General features: G+C 44.6%; 1 protein-coding gene across 2 annotated transcripts in view; it reads left to right on the top strand.

Annotated features, from left to right (window-relative positions):
• The window catches only part of LOC306871966 (integrin alpha-X-like), a 109,689-nt gene that overhangs the window by 66,695 nt on the left and 20,891 nt on the right, over positions 1-22,103 (top strand). For both annotated transcript variants that reach the window (XM_079420258.1, XM_079420257.1), the window contains exon 20: positions 1,504-1,636. In XM_079420258.1, coding sequence (XP_079276384.1) covers positions 1,504-1,636 — 133 coding nt within the window. The remainder of the gene's footprint in view (positions 1-1,503; positions 1,637-22,103) is intronic.

Raw genomic sequence — 22,103 nt, 5'->3', positions numbered from 1 at the left:
ACCTTTGCAGACAGTTGAGCTGAAGTTTCTTTCAATGAAGACTCTGCTCCTGCTTGCATTGGCCTCCATCAAGAGGGTAAGGGACCTGCACGCATTTTCTGTCAACGATTCGTGCCTAGAGTTTGGGGCGGCTGACCCCGAGGTAATCCTGAGGCCCCGGCCTGGCTATGTGCCCAAGGTTTCCACTACTCACTTCAGGGACCAGGTGGTAAGCCTGCAAGCGCTGCCCTCGGAGGAGGCAGACCCAGCCCTAGCTTTGCTTTGTCCCGTCCGAGCATTGAGATGCTACGTTGAAAGGATGCAAAGCTTCAGGAACTCAGACCTTTGCCTGTCACGGAGGCCGGCAGAAGGGGAATGCCGACACCAAGCAGAGGATGGCCCACTGGATAGTGGACGCCATCACCCTGGCTTATCAGGCACAGGGTGTGCCCTGCCCGTTCAGGTTGAGAGCCCACTCTACTAGAAGTGTTGCATCTTCCTGTTGCATATTTGTAGAGCTGGGTCGCCCACAGCTCTACAAATATCTGCCAGCGAGGTGCCACGATCCAACGACCAGGAAGATGCAACACTTCTAGTAGAGTGGGCTCTCAACCTGAACGGGCAGGGCACACCCTGTGCCTGATAAGCCAGGGTGATGGCGTCCACTATCCAGTGGGCCATCCTCTGCTTGGTGTCGGCATTCCACACGTTCGCTAGGTTCTATAGCCTTCGTGTGGAACCGGTTTCCTCCTGTGTTCTCACCTCAAACGGGTAGAAGCACTGAGAAGCTCCGGTTTCGGGTCGGCTTGCTAAAACTGCTCAAGAGAGTCTGTACTGTAGACCCTGTTGAGCTCCTCCATTCCCTCGGCAGTCAGACGTGGCGGAGCGGGTACATTTCCCAGTGTTATTCCCACCGCTGAGCATCCGGGTCACCGGCTCGGCTCCTCAGCGAAAACCTGAACATGCGCTGTACCTGCTGCCTACTTATACTCACGCTGTGATCAGCGGCAGCTGGATGCAATAATCGCATGCCCATGTACATTGGCTCGTTTAGATACACTCATAGTGGATTGGTCTCTCTAAGCGAGATCCCAATTTGTCGGTCACTGACGTGACGTCTCCGTTCCCTCCTTCAGGGAACGAGGCTTACATACTTAATGGAGACATTTGTTAGGATAAGACAATATTTGGCTGAGATACAGCTATTTGAAAATCTGGAATCTGAGGGTGCAAAAAATCTAAATATTGAGAAAATCGCCTTTAAAGTTGTCCAAATGAAGTTCTCAGCAAAGCATATAACTAATCAAAAATTAAGTTTTGATATATTTATGGTAGGAAATTTACAAAATATCTTCATGGAACATGATCTTTACTTTAATATCCTAATTATTTTTGGCATAAAAGAAAAATTGGTAATTTTGACGCATACAATGTATTGTTGGCTATTGTTTCAAATACACCTGTGTTACTTAAGACTGGTTTTGTGGTCCAGAGTCACATGCATATATGTCTCTGTATCACCAGGGATACTGTAGTGAGTGCTGCTGGTTACCCAGTGAATCTTTCAGTGGAGGTATCCAATAATGGAGAAGATTCCACAGACACAGAGCTTTTCCTTCATCATCCCACCATCCTCTCCTTCACCCGCATCAAAACGGTCAGATACCCTTTAAACAAGTTTCTTTAAAACCAGGCTACAACCTTTTTCATACCTTTTACACAGGTACAGTGGCAAGAATAAGTTTTTGTACTCTTTGGCGTTATCTGGATTTCTGTATTGATTCCTCAAAAAACATGGTTTGATCATATATTAACACAATTAGAGTGAAGCACAATCTGACTTAACTAAAAGCACACAACAATTGTACTTTTCAAAACTGTATTTTAAGACATTGAGTGACCAATGACAAGGCAGGCTGGGAAAAGTAAGTTAAAGGGATATTTCACTCAAGAATGAAAATTCTGTGATCATTTACTCAACCTTAAGTTGTCCAAACCTGTATGAATTTCTCTCTTCTGCTGAACACAAAAAAAGATATTTTGAAGAATGTGGGTACCCAAACAGTTGCTGGTCTCCACTGACTTCCATAGTAATTAATTTACTGGAGTTAAAGAGATAAGTTTGGAAACGTGAACACACACCCGGAGCAGTGGGCAGCCATTTATGCTGCGGCGCCCGGGGAGCAGTTGGGGGAAACAAATCGGTTTTCAAGAAAGATTATTTAGTGTGAGACATGTCTCAAACACAAGAGCTTCCACAGTACCATAAAAACAAATTACAGAGTGACACAAAGCTGGAAAAGGGAACCAAAGCATTGCTAATGACTTGGGTGTGCATGAATCCATGTTAAGATACTGTCTACAAAAACTCTGGACTGTTGCCACCAGTGGGGATTTCTTTAAGACTGCAAGGGAAGCTCGGCTTCCCCTATAATGTCAAAAAAATTATGGTCAAATATGTACTATTGTGTTAACATTTTATTGATTAAAAATGCGTTAGAACACGTTCATCTCGAAGACGAGTTCGTTCAGAATCAGCTACATATAGCAGCTGACTCGATTTCCTTCTCGTATATTCCCGTAGCATCACAGTGTATTTCCCTGTTGAAGCCTGGCGTCCATTGACTTCTATGGGGCTGCTTTGAACAGTTTTTTTCAGTGCTTCAAAACTAGACGGTCATTGGATAAATGCTGCGATTATACGGACGCTCAGCGTCTCTGGGGGTGAATGGAGGAGTGGGCGGGGCTGGACTCCGGGCTTCTGCGTGATGATTGGAGGGTCTGTCGAAAGACTGCATCTCCTTTTGATTGACAGCGATTGTGTCCTATAAGAAGTCGCTGATGCTGAAGCTATTCGAGCCAGTGTTGCCAACTTAGCGACTTTTCAGACCACCCTAGCGACCTTTTTCCCCAAAAGCGACTAGCGACAAATCTAACGACTTCTTTGACAAACCTTAGTGAGTGTCTGTGATCGCTGGTACTGCCGCAACGGCACGAGGTGAGCGCGCACGCACCTCTTTCTCTGTTCAGTGAGCGGCTGAGAGGAGCAGTGCGTTCAGTTCAAACAGATATTATGTTGCTTCTCTAATTTTACATGCATCTAATTTATAGCCGAAACCACAGCACAGGAATTGTCTTATCTTGTGTGTAATATTTGATTTCATCAGACGACGGCACGATTATAAATTAGGATTTTTGTGCAGACTAACTTCTTGGGAGGGAGAGCTGGTTATGTATTCTTAAAGGGCTGCGTTTCAGTCACTATTTCATATTTATCCCGTTGACTGACAACATAAACAGTAAAATATATAAAGGAAAACAGTTTTATTGAGAATTTGGCTACATCAAAATACAGTATGAGCACAGAGAGACAAACAAATGTAAAAGGCAATATGATGCGATGACGTCATAAATATGCTAATTAGCGCATGACGTCATCTGGCGACATTTAGCGACTTTTCAAACTGGCTTTAGCTACTTTCCATCGAAAGAAGTTGGCAACACTGATTCGAGCTCAGTCCCATAGTGGACTTTGCAAGTGTAGTCAAAAGACAAACTGCTGCAACTATTTCTTGATATTTGCTTGGCGAAATTGCTGGCCAATTTTCATTATACATTTCACACAATTATACACCACATTCCTTGTTTCAGTTTAACCTAACTCCCACATTTCCTCCATCGAGTTTAATATGTTTTTTTACATCGTTTGTTCATTCATTCATACAGTAGGCCAGGCGGTGAACTAGCCAGCTAGCAAACTGCACACGATGGCAGAATTTACGTATAAATAAATGGACAATTTTTATGATGTAGGCCGAAAATGAGCTTCCCCTCTTTGAAAGACCAGTAGCCGCCACTGGTTGCCACTCACCCTAGGAGTGGGTGTCCAGCAAAGATCACTCTAAGAATAAATCAGCCAATTCTAAAAGAGGTTAAAAATAAAAAAAAAAAAATAAGTATAACGGTAACACTTTATGGTAAGGGTACATGAATTACCATGAATTCATGCATAAATGAATGTGTGAATTATGCATTACTTCATGCATTAATATCTCATGAATTATCAGGAACTAACATGAGTCCAAAGTCTTTCATTCATTACTTCATGGATAAACAACACCTTAATTAAGACATTAACTAAGGTGAGTACATCATTATGATTTATGATTTATTACGCATGATCATGGTGTTTTCTTTGTTCACAAAAAACAAGGCCTTTCCTATCCATTGTGGATAAAGCTATGCTTATGGTAAATTATTCAAAAAAGCATTATTTTGTGCATGTAAGATTACTTTAATTATTAAAGGAATATACAAAAATCCACATTACCTCATGCATACAGGCTAGAACAGTATATCAATTAATGTGAGAACTAATGTTTTTCATTAAATATGATATGAGTTATCAAGCATGTTCATATCTTCTTCATCATGTGTGTGGCCCCTCAGCTAAAGTGGTGACTTCATATACCATGAACTTTAAGTGCATTTATATGTGAAAACTCTTGTGAAAAGATTTCTTTAATTTTTCTTTAAGATAGCTGAAGCTGTAGGCTCCTGCTTATAAAACCCCCTGCAACTAACATATAATTCCGTTTTCTGCACTCTATACCCTACAAAGGACAAGCTTGTATATGTACTGCCATGTTTGTGCTATTTATTTGATCAGTTTATTTTTATTGAACATTACATTTTTAATGAGGAGTCCACATCAGTAGCTTGTTACACTAAAAGGTGTCTCCTTACCTTAAAAAAGACCAAGCTGTTTGTGAAACCTTGTTTCATCTTTCATTTTTTTCAAATATTTTTTTTTTGTTTTGTAAATCCTTTATGGTTTTGTAAAGAGTTTTAAGATATACAGGCACTTAAAGTTCATGGTACAGTATATGTACTGAATTCCTTCTCAGCTCTTCCCAGGCATTGCTGTTGATTTACCTGGGTTATACTGTTTAAGAATAAAGCAGAAAGTTATAATCAAAGTCCCTTTGTGCCCACAGTACATTGTGTGCAAAAGCTTGAAATTTCATGTTCATATTCATGTCATTTCACAATTATGCCATGATTAATAACGCCCTGTTTATCAGTATTCCAAAGGAACAAGTCACCACTTTAGTTGAGGGGCCACACACATGATGAAGTCATGAGAAGCTAATGCTTAGTTAATGATGACTACTGTATTTGGATGTCAACAGAGTTTACAAGCTACTGTATGTGCTGTGATTGGCCAATGTTGGGGTCTGGTCACCACTTTAGTGAGGAGCGTCTCGCTGCAGCCCACAAGATCCAGGGGACGTGGTGGATCCAGATCCAACTCCTCCCACCTTACATATACCTAAACCTATCCATCTCCACCCCCTAGATGTGGATCCAACCACGCTCCCTGGATCTTGTGGGCTGCAGCAAGCCACTTGACTTTAGTTGAGGGGCCACACACACAATGAAGTCATGAGAAGTTAATGCTTAGTTAATGATAGCTACTGTATTTTGATGTCAACAGAATTCACATACTATGTGCTGTGATTGGCAAATGTTGGGGTCTGGTCACCACTTTAGTTGAGGGGCCACACACATGATGAAGTCATGAGAAGTTAATGCTTAGTTAATGATGACTACTGTATTTGGATGTCAACAGAATTCACATACTATGTGCTGTGATTGGCCAATGTTGGGGTCTGTCCATTTACCTGCAGGCTACTATGAAGAAGATATGAACATGCTTGATAACTCATATTATATTTAATGAAAACATTAGTTCTCACATTAATTGATATACTGTTCTAGCCTGTATGCATGCATGAGGTAATGTGGATTTTTGTATATTCCTTTAATAATTCAAGTAGTCTTATATGTACGAAATAATGCTTTTTTGAATCATGTACCATAAGCATAGCTTTATCCACAATGGATAGTAAAGACCTTGTTTTTTTTTGTGTGAACAAAGAAAACACCATGATCATGCGTAATAAATCATAAATCATGATGATGTACTCACCTTAGTTAATGTCTTAATTAAGGTGTTGTTCATCCATGAAGTCATGAATGAAAGACTTTGAACTCTTGTTAGTTCCTGATAATTCATGAGATATCAATGCCTGAAGTAATGCATAATTCACACATTAATTTATGCATGAATTCATGGTAATTAAAGTGTTACCAGTATAACAAGGATAACAGCAAAAGACCTCCAGAAAACTGGTGTTGTAGTTGTAGATTGGTATTTCTGAAAGGACGGCACAAAGGAATTTTGTATAGTGAAACAGTTAACTGCAGTTTACAAAAGCTAACGGTAAACATTTTTCATCACTTATGCTTGTCTAATGTTAATTCCAACATGTACTGATGCATTAAACAATAATAGTATTATTTGTAAATATTGTGCATTAAATAAAATAATTGTTGGTCTACTTTTGTCTTTAGCAAAGCCATCATCTGTAATGTAAGACACCTAAGACAGTGAGTGCTACAGGGAGACAGGACAGTGCCAAACCACATGTGACCATATGAACACTCAGATGTGTTTGAGAACTTGAGTATGAAATGCAATGTAGTACTCAAAGCTGCTTATGGTCAGCCTGCTGCTTTTGATATTGATCACATGTTAATAAATATGCTGGAAACGGTCTCTATCTTTTGTTTATATGCCGTACTGGTCAAATGTCTGGACGCATTACTATTTTTTAGTGTCACATGATCCTTCAGAGATCATTCTCATGTGCTGATTTGATATTTGGTTATTGTCAGTGTTGGAAACAATTGTGCTTAATATTTTTTCTGGAAGCTGTGATACTGTCACGTGTCGGTTTCCATTTAGTTCCGTTTTGTCCTTATTTGGTATTTCCTGTCCTTGTTTAGTGAATTATCATCCAGTTCACCTGTCTTGTATTAATCATCCAGCTTCGCGCTGCCCGAGCGCCCCCAAGTGTCTGCGCTTCCAGAGCGCCCTCCTATGTCTCTGCTGGTCCTGTCCAGCTCCGCGTTGCCCGAGTGCCCCCAGGTGTTTGTGCTTCCAGAGTGCCCTCCTATGTCTCCGCTGGTCCCGTCCAGCTCCGCGCTTCCAGAGCGTCCCCAAGTGTCCGTGCTGCCAGAGCGCCCTCCTATGTCTCCGCTGGTCCTGTCCAGCTCCGTGCTTCCAGAGCGACCCCAAGAGCCCGCTTCTCCTAAATTGTTCCCTGAGGGGAACCTCCCCAAGAAAATTTTGGGGAGGGCCATATAGTCACTGCCTGTGTGGCCGGGCCAAGAGCCAAGGCCACGGAGCTCCCTGATCCGCCATGGCCTCCTGAAAAAATAATATGGCCATGGCTCCCCGAGTCTCCTGATCCGCCACGGCCTCCCAAGTCCCCGGATCCGCCATGGCTCCCGGAGTGCCCTGACCCACCCTGGAGGCTACGCTTGTCTCCTCTCTGTCCTGGCTTTGCTCCAGCCTCCAGGGCGCCCGCCCCCTGATATCTGTCATGTGTCAGTTTCCATTTAGTTCCGTTTTGTTCTTATTTGGTATTTCCTGTCCTTGTTTAGTTAATTATCATCCAATTCTTGTATTAATCATGTTGTTTACTCCTTTGTTTCCTGATCTTTATAAGCATTCAGTTTCGTTGTAGTCTTTGTCCAGTCTTAAAGTAACTTTCTGTTATTTGTAAACATTGCCTAACTGCTCTCTGTTATTAAAAGTCACTGTCGGTCAATTCCCGATTCCTGTGTTCTTTGGAGAGACGTCACATTACAGATACTTTATACAGGATTGATTGATTGAATCCTGACAGGAATTTTCAAAATTATAGAAATCTTTCCTAACAGTATGTCTTTACTATCACTTTTTAAAATCAATTTTAAAAATTGCTGAATAAATGTATTCATATTCTTAAAAAAAAAAAAAAATACTGACCCCAAACTTTTGAACAGTAGTGCATGTCGTTACAAAACATTTCTATTACAAATAAATGCTGTTCTTTTATTCAAAGAATACTAAAATTATCTCAGTTTATAAAGAAATATTAAGCAGCACAACTTTTTCCATGACTGATAATAAATCAGCATATTAGAATGATTTCTGAAGGATCATGTGACTGTTATGAATAATCAAGAGAAGGATTCAACTGCAGATAAACAACAGTTTATTGAGAGAACAAACAAAGTCACTAGAATGGTGGAGCTTGTGCACAGCGTGGATGGAATAGGACGCAGGGACACAATGGGCAGTCACAACCAGCCGAGGAATCCTCCGAAGACAGGGCAGAGAGACCAGAAGACGGATCGGGAAGCAGAAACAGGAACACCGAGAAACTCTGAGGATCTGACAATGAGAGGAGCGTGAGTAGATCTTAAATAGACCCAGTAATGATCCACAGCTGTGACAGATCAGCCCGTGATCACGAGCTAGGACACACCCACTCACACCATACACACAACAGACAAGCAAGGATGAGACAGTGATTTAATGAACCGTGACAGTACCCCTCCCCCTAGAAGCGCCCCCTGGCGCTCCCAGCCAGTCTTACCCATAGATTGTAATCATCAATAAGGGAGTGATCCAGAATGTCCCTGGCAGGAACCCAACTTCTCTCCTCCGGACCATAACCTTCCCAGTCCACCAAATACTGGAATCCATGTCCCCTCCGCCTTGAGTCCAGAATACGATTAACCGAATATGTTGGTTCCCCGTCTACGAGATGCGGCAGTGGAGGAACCGGGGTAGGCGGATTAAGGGTTGAACGAAATACGGGTTTTATTTTAGAAACATGAAACACGGGGTGAACTGTACGCTGGAGGAAGTTTGAGGCTGACTGCCACCAGACTAAGAACTTTGGTGACAGGAAATGGACCAATGAATTTAGGAGCAAGTTTATTACAGATGGAGCGGAGTGGAATGTTCTTAGAAGAAAGCCACACTTTTTGACCATCGACGTATACGGGAGGCTTTGACTGGTGGCGATCGGCCTGAGCCTTAGTGCGCGCTCCCACCCGGAGAATACGTTGGTTCCCCGTCTACGAGATGCGGCAGTGGAGGAACCGGGGTAGGCGGATTAAGGGGTGAACGAAATACGGGTTTTATTTTAGAAACATGAAACACGGGGTGAACTGTACGCTGGAGGAAGTTTGAGGCGGACTGCCACCAGACTAAGAACTTTGGTGACAGGAAATGGACCAATGAATTTAGGAGCAAGTTTATTACAGATGGAGCGGAGTGGAATGTTCTTAGAAGAAAGCCACACTTTTTGACCATCGACGTATACGGGAGGCTTTGACTGGTGGCGATCGGCCTGAGCCTTAGTGCGCGCTCCCACCCGGAGAATACGTTGGTTCCCCGTCTACGAGATGCGGCAGTGGAGGAACCGGGGTAGGCGGATTAAGGGGTGAACGAAATACGGGTTTTATTTTAGAAACATGAAACACGGGGTGAACTGTACGCTGGAGGAAGTTTGAGGCGGACTGCCACCAGACTAAGAACTTTGGTGACAGGAAATGGACCAATGAATTTAGGAGCAAGTTTATTACAGATGGAGCGGAGTGGAATGTTCTTAGAAGAAAGCCACACTTTTTGACCATCGACGTATACGGGAGGCTTTGACTGGTGGCGATCAGCCTGAGCCTTAGTGCGCGCTCCCACCCGGAGAATACGTTGGTTCCCCGTCTACGAGATGCGGCAGTGGAGGAACCGGGGTAGGCGGATTAAGGGGTGAACGAAATACGGGTTTTATTTTAGAAACATGAAACACGGGGTGAACTGTACGCTGGAGGAAGTTTGAGGCGGACTGCCACCAGACTAAGAACTTTGGTGACAGGAAATGGACCAATGAATTTAGGAGCAAGTTTATTACAGATGGAGCGGAGTGGAAAGTTCTTAGAAGAAAGCCACACTTTTTGACCATCGACGTATACGGGAGGCTTTGACTGGTGGCGATCAGCCTGAGCCTTAGTGCGCGCTCCCACCCGGAGAAGAGTCTCTCGGGCTCTTATCCAGGTGCGATGGCACCTCTGGACGAAGGCGTGGGCAGAGGGAACCGCGACTTCGGATTCCAGACCAGGAAAGATAGGTGGCTGGTACCCTAGACTACACTCGAATGGTGAGAGGCCCGTGGACGACACTGGTAATGAGTTATGTGCGTTCTCAACCCATGAGAGTTGTTGACACCAGGAAGTGGGATTCTGTGCAACCAAACATCGCAACACTCTCTCCAGATCCTGGTTAGCCTGCTCCGTCTGGCCGTTGCTCTGAGGGTGAAACCCAGAGGACAGACTGACACTCGCCCCCAGCAGACGACAAAACTCTGTCCAAAATTTTTATACAAATTGGGGTCTCCTGTTGGAAACCACGTCCATCGGGAGGCCATGAATACGAAAGACGTGATCAACGACAGTAAGCGCTGTCTCCTTAGCAGACGGTAATTTGGGTAAGGGGATGAAATAAGCCATCTTCGAGAACCGGTCCACCACGGTCAAAACGACCGTCTTGTCCAGGGAGGGCGGGAGGGCTGTGACGAAATCTAACGCAATGTGGGACCAGGGTCTCGAAGGGACAGACAGCGGTTGAAGTAACCCCTCTGGGGTTCGATTGGAAGTCTTACCACGAGCACAGACTGAGCAGGCCAAAACAAAATCCAGAATGTCGCGAGCCATGGCGGGCCACCAGAACCGTTGTTTAACTAGAAACCTAGTGCGTCCAATTCCTGGATGGCAAGCCACATTGGAACCATGACCCCACCGAATAACGTCGAACCATAACCCCTCCGGCACGAATAACCGATTCGGTGGGCACCCAGGAGGAGGCGTTATCCCCTCTAAGGCTGTGCGAACTCGATCTCCCAAGTGAGCGTAGAGACAAAGAGTCTCTCAGATAGTATGCACTCGGGAGACAACGGGCGTTCGGAACGATCAAAAATACGAGACAGCGCATCGGGCTTGATGTTCTTGGAGTCCGGGCGGTACAACAGTGAAAAATCAAAATGACCGAAAAAAAGTGCCCACCGAGCCTGCCTGGAGTTGAGGCGTTTAACGGATCTGATGTATTCCAAGTTCTTATGATCGGTCCAGACGACAAAAGGTACCCCCGACCCTTCTAACCAGTGACTCCAATGCTAACTTAACCGCCAACAACTCTCTGTTACCAATGTCGTAGTTGCACTCGGCAGAAGATAATCGATGGGAGAAAAACACGCAGGGATGCACTTTATCGTCTGAGGGAGATCACTGTGACAACACCGCGCCTACCCCCACCTCTGATGCATCGACCTCCACCACAAACTGATGTGTGGGATCAGGAGCGATAAGAATGGGCGCCAAAACGAAGCAGCGTTTCAGTTTGGCAAATGCAGCCTCAGCTGCACTGGACAACCTGAACGTCGTCTTGGGGGAGGTCAAGGTCGTCAGAGGAGCGGCTAGTTGGCTGAAATTACGAATGAAACGTCGGTAGAAATTGGCGAACCCCAGAAACCTCTGCAGGGCCTTACGGGAATCAGGGGTTGGCCAATCCACCACAGCCTTAACCTTATCGGGGTCCATGCGAATTCCCTCAACCGAGACAATGTACCCTAAAACGGGAACCGACTGTGCATGAAACGTGCACTTCTCCGCCTTGACAAAAAGCCCATTCTCAAGCAGCCTCTGGAGCACTCGCCTGACGTGCTGCACATTTTCCTGGAGAGACGAAGAATCAATATGTCATCCTGGTAAACATATATGAACTGATCTAACATGTCTCTCAGCACGTCATTGACGAGTGCTTGGAAAACTGCGGGACAGTTGGATAACCCAAACGGCATGACCCGAGACTCAAAGTGCCCCCTGTATTAAAGGCAGTTTTCCACTCCTCTCCCTCCCTTATGCAAACCAAATGATAGGCGTTATGTAAATCTAATTTGGTGAAGACGGATGCTCCCTGCAACCTCTCGAACGCAGAAGACATCAACGGTAAAGGATTCTTCGCGACAAAGAAAAAACCTGCCCCCGCTGGAGAAGAAGAAGGGTGAATGAACCCGGCCGCTAGAGAATCAGAAACATATTTCTCCATGGCCTCCCTTTCAGGAAATGAAAGCGAGTATAACCTGCCCTTAGGCGGAGAAGTACCTGGAACTAGATCTATGGCACAGTCATAGGGACAATGGGGAGGAAGAGAAGCAGCCCTGGACTTACTGAACACCTCCTTCAGGTCAAGATACTCCTCGGGCACGTTTGACAGACTCACCACCTCATCCTGCAACGAAACACAAGACACAGGAGAACAGGCAGACACAAGACAAGAAGCGTAACAGTTCTTGCTCCACGCAGAGACGGAACTCTGGCCCCAATTTACTGTAGGGTTCTGTCGGACGAGCCAAGGGTGTCCCAGTACCACTGGTGTAGTAGGTGAATCAGTCAATAGGAACTCAATCGTCTCTGTATGGTTGCCTGACGTAATGAGTGTAACAGGTATGGTGGAGTGAGTGATGTCGGGAAGTGATTGTCCATTAAGTGCAATGGCAACAATCTTGTGATGGAGTGAGGTTGTGGGAATATGAAGCTGGTGCGCCAGTTTTCGGTCCATAAGATTTCCCTCAGCCCCTGAATCCAGCAAAGCCGAACCGTCATGTCTTCCGACAGCCCATTGCAGTTTTATCGGGAGGAGCGTGGTGGTTGAGGATTGGTTAAATGATACTCCACCCGACAGTAACCTCAATTCTACTGTCGGGCTTGAGCTTTTACTGGGTATTTTGCCAGGAAATGCCCCGACGCACCACAGTATAAACACAATCCTCTAGTCCGTCGACGCTCTCTCTCCTCCCGAGAAAGCCGAGCTCTACCAACCTGCATGGGTTCGCTGTCAGACAGTTGGTTGACCGTACGTCCAGACTCGACAGGAGAATAATCAGGAAATGCTGGTAACAACTGATGATGAGCTTGCTGGTCACGTTGATGTAAACGTGAATCTACACGGAGAGCTAAGTCAATCAATCCATCCAAGCTGGTGAGCAATTCCACAATGAATATTTCCTTCTGGACCCGGTCAGCCAACCCATGCAGGAACATGTCTCACTGCGCCTCCTCGTTCCACTTGCACTCGGCCGCCGGGGTTCGGAACTCAATGGAGAAGTCCGAGACAGATCTTTCACACTGACGGAGATCGGCCAGCTTGCGCGCTGCTTCTCATCCAACCACCGCACGATTGAAGACTCTCTTCATCTCCTCAGAGAGTGCGTGGAACGAGGAACAGCAGGAATGATGATTTTCCCACACCACCGTTCCCCATAAAGCAGCCTTCCCAGACAGCAGGGTGAGAACTAACTCCACCTTGGACTCCTCTGTGGTGAAAGTCTGCGGTTGCAGGGAAAAAAACATTGAGCATTTCACTAAAAAGGCTCGACACAGGTTGGAATCTGAGACGGGCGTAGTTTGAATCGGTACAGATGAGGAGTTCTTTGATGTTGTGGGATGCGGCCATTTGCAGTGTAATGAGGATGGCTGCTATTTCAGCATATTGTGATGAGCGAGGGCCTAAGTTGAATTGTTGCAGTGGGCAAGGGTCGTTGTTGAGCCAGACCACTCCCGCTCCAGCTTGTAATTTGCCCTTGTGGTTGTAGGAGCAGCCATCGACGTGCTGTGGGCATTCCTTCACACGCATTCTCCTCGAAGTACCTGTAATTCGTCAGTTGAAGTTGTGGTGGTTCTTTAGGTTCCGCTGGTGTGTGCAGCGTGTCCGTTGAACAGTTTTGGCAGGCTGCTAGCCCGTTGCCCAATGATGATTTGTAGTTTTGGGCTTATCTTGCCTCAACGTCCCGTCCTTGGAGAGTCATTAGCCATGTAGCTATGCGTGCGTTGGTCACCACGCCATCTCGGATGCGTTGACTGTTGAGGAAGGTGACAGGTTGGTGACAAGTCTCGATGATGACTTTCTGTGCACCGATGTAATTAGAGAAACGCTGGATAGCCCACACAGTGCAAAGTAAAGCTTTTTCGCAGTCTGAGTACTTGCATTCTGGGGAAAGCAGCGTTTTGCTGGCATAAGCGACCAATCGCTTGTCTTTGTCATGGAGCTGATATAGGCCTGCGCTAAGGCAATGATTGGAGAAACCAGCGTCCAGGAAGAATTCTTTTCCAGGGTCTGGGTAGGCCAGGCATGGAGCAGAGCACAGGCGCTGTTTGAGCTGGCTCATCGCGGTGTCCTGGGCTTCCGTCCAAACGAAGGGTTCATCCTTTTTCAGGAGGGAGGTTAGTGGTCGGGCGATGTCAGCATAGTTTTCGATAAACTGTCGCGAGTAATTGCACACTCCCAGAAAGCTTCGCAGCTCAGAGATGTTAGTCGGCACTTTTATGCTTTGGATTGCTTGGGTGCGGTTAGACTGTGGCTCGATGCCGTTTCTTCCGACAAGCAGTCCGACATAGTTCACCTTGGTTTTGCACCACTGTCCTTTGTGATGGGCGATTTTGGCTCCTGCCGTTGTCAGCTGGTTTAGGACGTGATCAATTTCCTTGAGGTGGTCTTCCACACTTGAGCTTTTCATCAAAACATCATCTACGTAGTCCAGAGGTTGCCTCTGGCTCTGGCGTCAGGGCATGCTTTGTTTAGAAAGATGTTGAATTCAGCTGGTGAGTTGGCATAGCCGAAGGGACACCGTGTGAAGGTGTATTGTCGATTGCCAAAGGTGAATGCTAGCTTGTGTTGGTCATCGGGGTGGACAGGGATCGTCCAGAACCCGGAGGCGACGTCCAGTGTTGACAGGATCGTTGAGCCTATGATTTTTGGAATTTCTTGATCCAATTGGGTCATAGGCCATCGTGACAATGGTACTTGCTGATTCAACTTGCGATAGTCGATGGTAGGCCGCCATTTTCCGTTGGGTTTTAGGACTGGCCATATCGGGGCAGAGTATGTGCTGTTACAGGGCCGGATGGCCCCCTTTTCCAGCATGGAGTCAACAATTTCTTGCACTGGTTCATATGACGCTATTGGAATCTTGTACTGTCGCACAAATGTGGGTGGTGCATCTGGATTTGTTGGGATGCGCACCGTGTGGATGTTGGTCAGCCCACAATCCAGGGAATCCTTTGCGAAGGAGTCCTTGTACTTATGCAGAACCGCTTTGAGTCCTTGGCGATCCACTTCGTCGTGGAGGGCATCCGCCTCACTCAAGATCTGCTGAATTTGTGCGTTGAATCCGGCGTAGGGTTCTTCTGCAGTTAAGTCATTTGAGGGGCTTTGGGCCCCGGTGTTCACCTGTGTAGGTGCTTCTGTCGCAGGCTGTGTTGAGACAGCGTAGACAGTGAGGTGAGTGTCATCTGTTAGTTCTGAACGGCAGATGCTTTCTCTGGACAGATCTTTCGCAGGATGGAAGTGATGGCGATGAGTTCATGAGGTTTTTTGAATGCTACGGTGTCGTCGTATTCGTCTGGCATTAGCTGTGCTGGTATAGGGCCTATGACAAGTACCATCAGTTCAAAGTCGTGGAATGCCTGGCTGATGAGCCATCCCAGGTGATTGGCTTTGGGAACGTGGATGTCTTGGGCCGTACAGTTGTTGAACAACACATACACAGCACGAGATGACACTTCGATGAGAAGTGTGGCTTCCAGGGTCAGTCCTAGTTTTAGGCAGGTCCTGGAAGGTTGGAAGAAGCCTAGCTTACTGTTGAGAGTTTGGCCAGGTCGTATGTTGAGGCGGACTCTGACACTCTTACTGTAGGCAGGTATTGTGGCTTCTTGCTCCGTGGTCATTGCGCATGCGTCGGGCATGGTTTGACCAGATTGGAGGTTCTTGAGGTTGACTGACATAGTTAGTTGGTGTGACAGAGGAGCCCATATGATGTTGTTCACGGTATCAATGCAAGCATTGAGCCGGACCATGATATCCGCTCCAATGTAGATGTCATGAGGCAGGTCTGGGATGACGAGGAAGTAGTGACTCAGATGTCTGTTGTTCCATCGCATGTCCAGAGCGCAGATGATCTTGGAGGTGGCCATGGTTGTCAACCAGGGACTGAGAGGGAAGCGGCTATGCTTAGCGACATGTGGTAGACTCGGATGTTTTTGCTTCAGTGTTCTGAATTGATTCAGGCTGATGGCTGAGTTCTCTGCCCACAGGGCTAGTGCCGCGTCGCACACTGATGTGCCTTGGACATCTATTGCCGTCGTGATTTGAAGGGGGCCTGTGTTTCATTCAGGCTCCTGCAGTGAGCAGAGGAAAGGGTCCTGGTCTTTGCTGCTTGTGCTTGATCCAGGTACAGGCTTTGCTTCTGCATCATCAGTCAGTGCATTAGGGTCTGTGTCTGTGACTTGACACTGCGACTCGTTGGAGTCTAATGACTGGCAGCACAGAGGCTCGCGGACTTGTATCCACATCTTTAGGTGCTTGAAATCTATCAGCGGTTTGAAGCGATTAAGTAGATCTTTCCCAATGAGAAGTGGATACGTCTTGAGTGGTGAGACGTATATTGGATGGACGAGATCCATTGATCCCACCGTTAGGTGGATTGGGGCCACATGTTTCAATTGGAGGCCCGTGTGCGAATATGCTTGGAGGTTCAGCTCACACCTCTGGAGTCTGAGGGTTCTGTTAGTACTCTTTGTTCTTTCTTGGACCTTTTCGAGGAGCTCGGTGGACATTAGAGTGATGTCGGCTCCTGTGTCCAGAAGGGCTTCGACTCTGATGTGTTGTTCAATGATGATGGAGAGGTAAAACCTTTTTGCTATACCTTTCTCAATGAGATCGCCTAACTGCTGAGTATTCATTGTTTGTGGGCATGCGAAAACACCAAGATGGTGGCTTACGCCGGGGTGAAGGTTCCTTAGGAAGAGAGTTTTGAAGTTTAGTTCGTCTTCCATGTCGGGTTGGTTACGAGTTCCAAAGTATGCTCGCCTGAGTTGGCTGTAGTAGGCTTGAGGAGGTTCGTGACGTCCTTGTCTTGTCTCCAGGGCAGCCACTACGCCTTGTTCGGACTCAGGGTCGGAGAACTCTTTAATGAGGTCTTCTCGGAGCAGTTGGTAGTCAGTCTTTGTGTAAGCAGGCTGCCTGTCCAGGAAGCTGCGAACTTCAGAACTGGATGTCGTTCGGAGTAAATCTTTGTCTATCTTTGAGTCTATCTTTGTCCGTAACGTTAGGTCGCATTTCCAGATGGAAATCGAGGTCTTGGAGATACGCTTGGACATTTTGGCTAGTTGGCACGCTCGGGGTGAATTTGCCAATGTTCCTAGCGAGCTTGTCGAGGTCTTTTAGGTCCAAGCCGTGCGATGAGCTGTGGCTGGCTGCCGCAGATTCTTTTGGCTGAGGTAGAGTGAGGTAAAGTTCTCCAGAGGGAGGTGGTGAATGTTTCAGTACCACGCCCTCCACCTTTTTCTCACGTGTCAGACCCAGAACAGGTGACCCAGTCCTGCTTGGCAAGGGTGAGGTCGGTGCGTCTCGTGTCCTTGATGGCTCACGGCGCAGTTCATAAGCGTGCTTGAGTTCCTCTTGGAAACTATCAGCTTCTTCTTTGACGTAGTCTAGCTGTAGTGTTAGACGGCTAATCTCGTTTCTTGACTCATGCAAGTGAGCTCCAAGGGCTTTGATTCTGCCGTTCTTGTCTCTGAAGTCGGCCTTTGCTTTTTCTAGCAGCTGTTCTGCATACTGTAAGCTTGTCGGACCGATCAGCGTAGTCTGCTTTGACTTGTCGTATTTCTTGGTTAGTAGCTACTAGGGTTTCTTGAAGCCTTTTGATCTCCTCTTCAACTCCTGCTGGAGCTGTGCAGCGTGCTTGTCGCTCAACTTGAAGGTCGCGATGAGTGTGTGGCTTAAGGAGCCTGTGATCTTGGCTAATTCTTTGTGACTGTAGCTTTGACTTGGGTCTTGTGCCATGAGACTTGTGATGTTTTCATTCAGCTGGTCCTGTGTCTGGTGTTTCAGTGCTTCAGCGGCTTTAGGGAGGAGGCTATCTGTCGCAACACTTAGCCATGTTTCCAGATCCTCCCAGTGACCGACATGTTCTGTCGTGCGAGACATGTTCTGAAGGGTTAGGGAGGTCTCAAACCGCAACTGACACAGACCTTGAAGAGAAAAACAAAACAAAACAAACCAAACAAAACAAATCAAACAAACAAGGGGTGTAGATATGCACTGTTGAGTGTGTACTAGTGTTGAGTGTGGTTCTCTGTGACTGTGATCCTCTGGGGGGTGTGCTTCTAATTCGTGGCCTCTGTGGTGAGAAATTGAGCACACACACAGGTAACACAGCTAGAGAACAGACAAAGAAAGGAAAAACACCAACAGAGCAAGGAACAGGGTAATAATTGGATGCTTCACCTTTTTCCTGTAAAGGAAAACCCTTCTCTTTTTTTTTCAAGGGCGAATGTTAGGCTCAGCCAAAGTGAGGGAGAGGGACACAAACAAAATATCTCTTTCTGATATTAGATTTCCCCTTTTTTTTTTTTGTTAAGTCTGATATCAGAAGGTTTCTTCTTAGTCAGAGGATTGTAAAAGGAAATGTTTTTTTTATGTAAGTCTGTGATTGCTAATATTTTCCTCCGGGGTGAAGGAAAATAATAACAATGACAGTACTGGTCCCGTAATGACAAGATTGACACCACAACGCTTGTTAGCGTGTTCCTCGTGCGTGTTGGAAATCTTGCCGACGCCTACCTTTTTGTTGACCTGCTTCAGCCTGGTGGGGTAGGATTTCCCAAAGAGGAAGGTAAATGGAAAACAATTTTGAAACGTTGTTCTCAAGTTTCACAAATACCTGTTCAATAGCGAAAGTTCTCTGCTTTTGCTTTCCCTCAGGCAAAATCCCAGCAACCAGTAGCAGTAGTCAATTTAGCAGATAGTGGCAGGGAGAAAAGAGAAGAAGAAGAGTGAGGATTTCCTCCCAATGTCAGGATTAGTATTAAGTATGGCAGCGCGGTGGCGCTGTTGAGTCGATACCCCTAGGGGTTTGGCTTTGCTAATTTTAGTGGGGTAAAAAGCACTGGTCTAAGTTTTGAGAAAAACCTCATTTTCTTTTGGAGTTTGGCTAATTAGAAGTTTAAGTTCTTATGCCCTATTGACTATTAGGCCTAAGCAAAAGTATACTTAAATTAACTTCTGTGTTAATTAAGTAACTAACAGATTTAAAATAAGGCAGATGGAACCAACTTAATTGCCAATGGAATTTAGAATTTCAAATTATAAATTGTGATTCCTAATTAAATTCTTCATGATGTCATCATTAAAATTGATAGGATTGATTCAGATTAACTTTTCAGAGGGATATAATTTTATTATAATATTATAATGGTCTTCCTAGTCGCAGAGTATTATTGGCAGTTAAGTATTAAGATCTTAATGATGTTTGTCATTAAAATTACAAGCGCATGAAACAGGAACTGTAATTAATTATTAAATTGAATTAGAATTTTCAAATTCGTAATTAATTATTAAATTAAATTACAAATTCCACATCCCTAAATCTCACAGGTTACTAATTCCTTGTGTCATTAGAACCTTCAGAACAAATTAATCTTTACTATCTCAATTTGTAAACGAAATTCTAAAATTTTCCCGGACCGACAATCAAACACATTGATAGTTGATAATTAAGATCTTAATGTTATTGTTAAATTATCAAAGCACGCATAATTATCTCAATCAGTCTATATGGAATCTGGAGCTGAAATTATTTTAATGAAATGAGTTTAATTTCACATCTGGGATTAGTTATGAAATCAAATGATCAGTTTCAAATATTTTGTAGCGATTCACCCGCTGATATCCTTAAAAATCGAGCGCAATTATAATTAAATTAATTATCTTCCTATCAAAGCAATGAGGCTAAGGTCCAACATTAACTGTCTAACTCAAAGGGGGAAAGACCAATCCTGACTAACGTTAAATGCCTTTATTCTTATAGAAATTAGCTGCCTTGCTTAGCAATGGTTTATCTAAGTCTGCATTTGTCCTTTCAAATGGGGGGAGAGGTATAGCATGAGTAAATGCAAAGGAGAGAGAGAGAAATTATGTGAACACTCTTAGTGTGAGTTAAAGTTCAGCAGTAAAAGAGTTAACCGTTTAACACACACACTGCACAGCATACACTGCATTCAACCCACAGGCTACAAAATGCTAGGTGCTAATCGCTAGCCTTCAATGCTACCAGCTTTGGCTAAGCTTCAATGCTACTTACTAGCTTCAGTTAGCTCCGTGCTATGCTATTTGTTTACAAACAGCTTCAAAATGGCGCTCGCAGGCTGCAAGAAAATTTCCGAGAGAGTCTCTGACGACTTCCGGTCAGGCCGTTACCATGGTGACACACCCAGTCTAAGGGTGTCTCAGGTTTAAACAGCCACAAAAGCACTATTTAGATTCGTTTCTTTCTTATAGCACTAATAATCTCAACTCATTTAGACCGAATTAAATTAACCCACAGATTAATTTTCAATCTAACACTTTGGCCGCAGCGGGCCGTAGTTCTCTGTGTAACTTCACAGACAAAACACAGTGGATTTCCTATCACACTATTTGTCTTTCAACAATGCAGTACTCCTTTACAGACGTGTTTCGGCCGCTCCTTCTTTGCACCGCGCGCTGAGTTCACTCTTTAGTGAATCACAAATGGCAGACAATCATTAAGTAGCTAAGTTAATGTTCTGGCCAGGGAGATTTATTAACCATAGGTGAATAGAAGTGGAACACGCACAAACTATAACAACACTATGAAGGCCTTATGGAAAGAGAACAAAGGAACATGCTTAAATTCTCTCCTTTTATTTTTTCTCTGCGCTCGGAGCGACTTATTATGTCTCACGGACACCTTTTAATTTTACTGCAGTTTCCTATTTTCTTAAACAACAACAACACACATTGCACTTTCATTCAAAACACATTGCCACAAGTACGTGTACAGTATAGTGAAAACAACTTTGACTTTCTGTGTATCCACTATTTCTTTCCGGTTAAAAATAGAAAAACACACAAATGTATTATTTATGAATGTGCTATGAATTTTCAAATCAAACTAATGCCAGCTTAAAATCCTCCACCATAAATATGTAGTAATCATTAGAATCATTGTTCTAACTTTAGATTTTAGGGAATCACTCTTAAGATTCAATTAACCTGTTAACGTTTACCAGAGCTACGGCGCACTAAAGTGTTTTTTCCCCACTAGTTTAATGTTTATGAATTAATTTAACGTGAAAGAATATCATTAATCTTCCTTTGTTTACATTTCATTTCTTCGGGAGAGTTATTGTTCGCGTCTGTTATGGAATAAATTACGCTCAAAAACAGCGTCTTGGTGGTAAAAAACAACACAGTGTTGTAGCATACAGTTTTACAAACAGAATGAGACCGTCCACGGAAAAAAAAAGTCTCCGAAAAGCGGAATATAGTTTATTTGAATTTGGCGCTCTCTCCTGCCAGCTGTGACGCAGCCGTCATCTGAGCGGGGCGTAACTTAAGACACAGTTGAGTATCTGTTTTTAACGGGCCGATTTGGGATCTGCCCCCCGGGCGACTGACCCAATCGGATTCTTCCTGTAGGGCGGAGCCCCGCCCTGCACAGCCCCTTTTCCGTGCATACATTATTTGTTCAGTTATTTATGACATGAAAAACTTATTGACAGCAGATTTCTATTCGTATTGTAATCATGCATTGATGAGAACAAACAAATTTCATCCACACCAGCTTACTATTAATGAAATCAGCTTTCATCTCAAACTAAACACCACGTATTTGACATGCTCAAAAATACATATATCCTTGGTATTCATTACACGGTTAATGCATCGATTAAACGATCCTAAATTCTACATAAACACATCCAGCATGTGAACTGAACACTAGGCATCAGGTGAAGTTATGCATCAGAAGATTACAACAATATCATACTTTCCAATGACACAGTAAAGTTTATACATGTCGTGACAACCTTAATATATGTTGTGAATATAATATATATAGTGTTTTTCCAGTATATTGGTCCAATAGCAGAAACTAGTATAATTTTGTCCTTTTTAGATACTTGAGCCCAACGTGGCGTCTCTCTGTCTGTTAGAGACAACAAACTTGACCAAACTAAGCACACATTATAAAACTAATGAAATCAGTAATAATGGCATGAAGTGATTAGCTTACTAGCATTCATTTAGCATTTTAATAAACATGCATGTTCTGTAAAACGATATGTATTGTGAAAAGCGCTGTACAAATAAA

Source organism: Barbus barbus (genome assembly GCF_936440315.1).
Source record: "Barbus barbus genome assembly, chromosome: 6".
Classification (NCBI taxonomy): Eukaryota; Metazoa; Chordata; class Actinopteri; order Cypriniformes; family Cyprinidae; genus Barbus; species Barbus barbus.
Note: the sequence above shows the minus strand (reverse complement) of the source record. Positions and strands in the feature narration are given on the sequence as shown.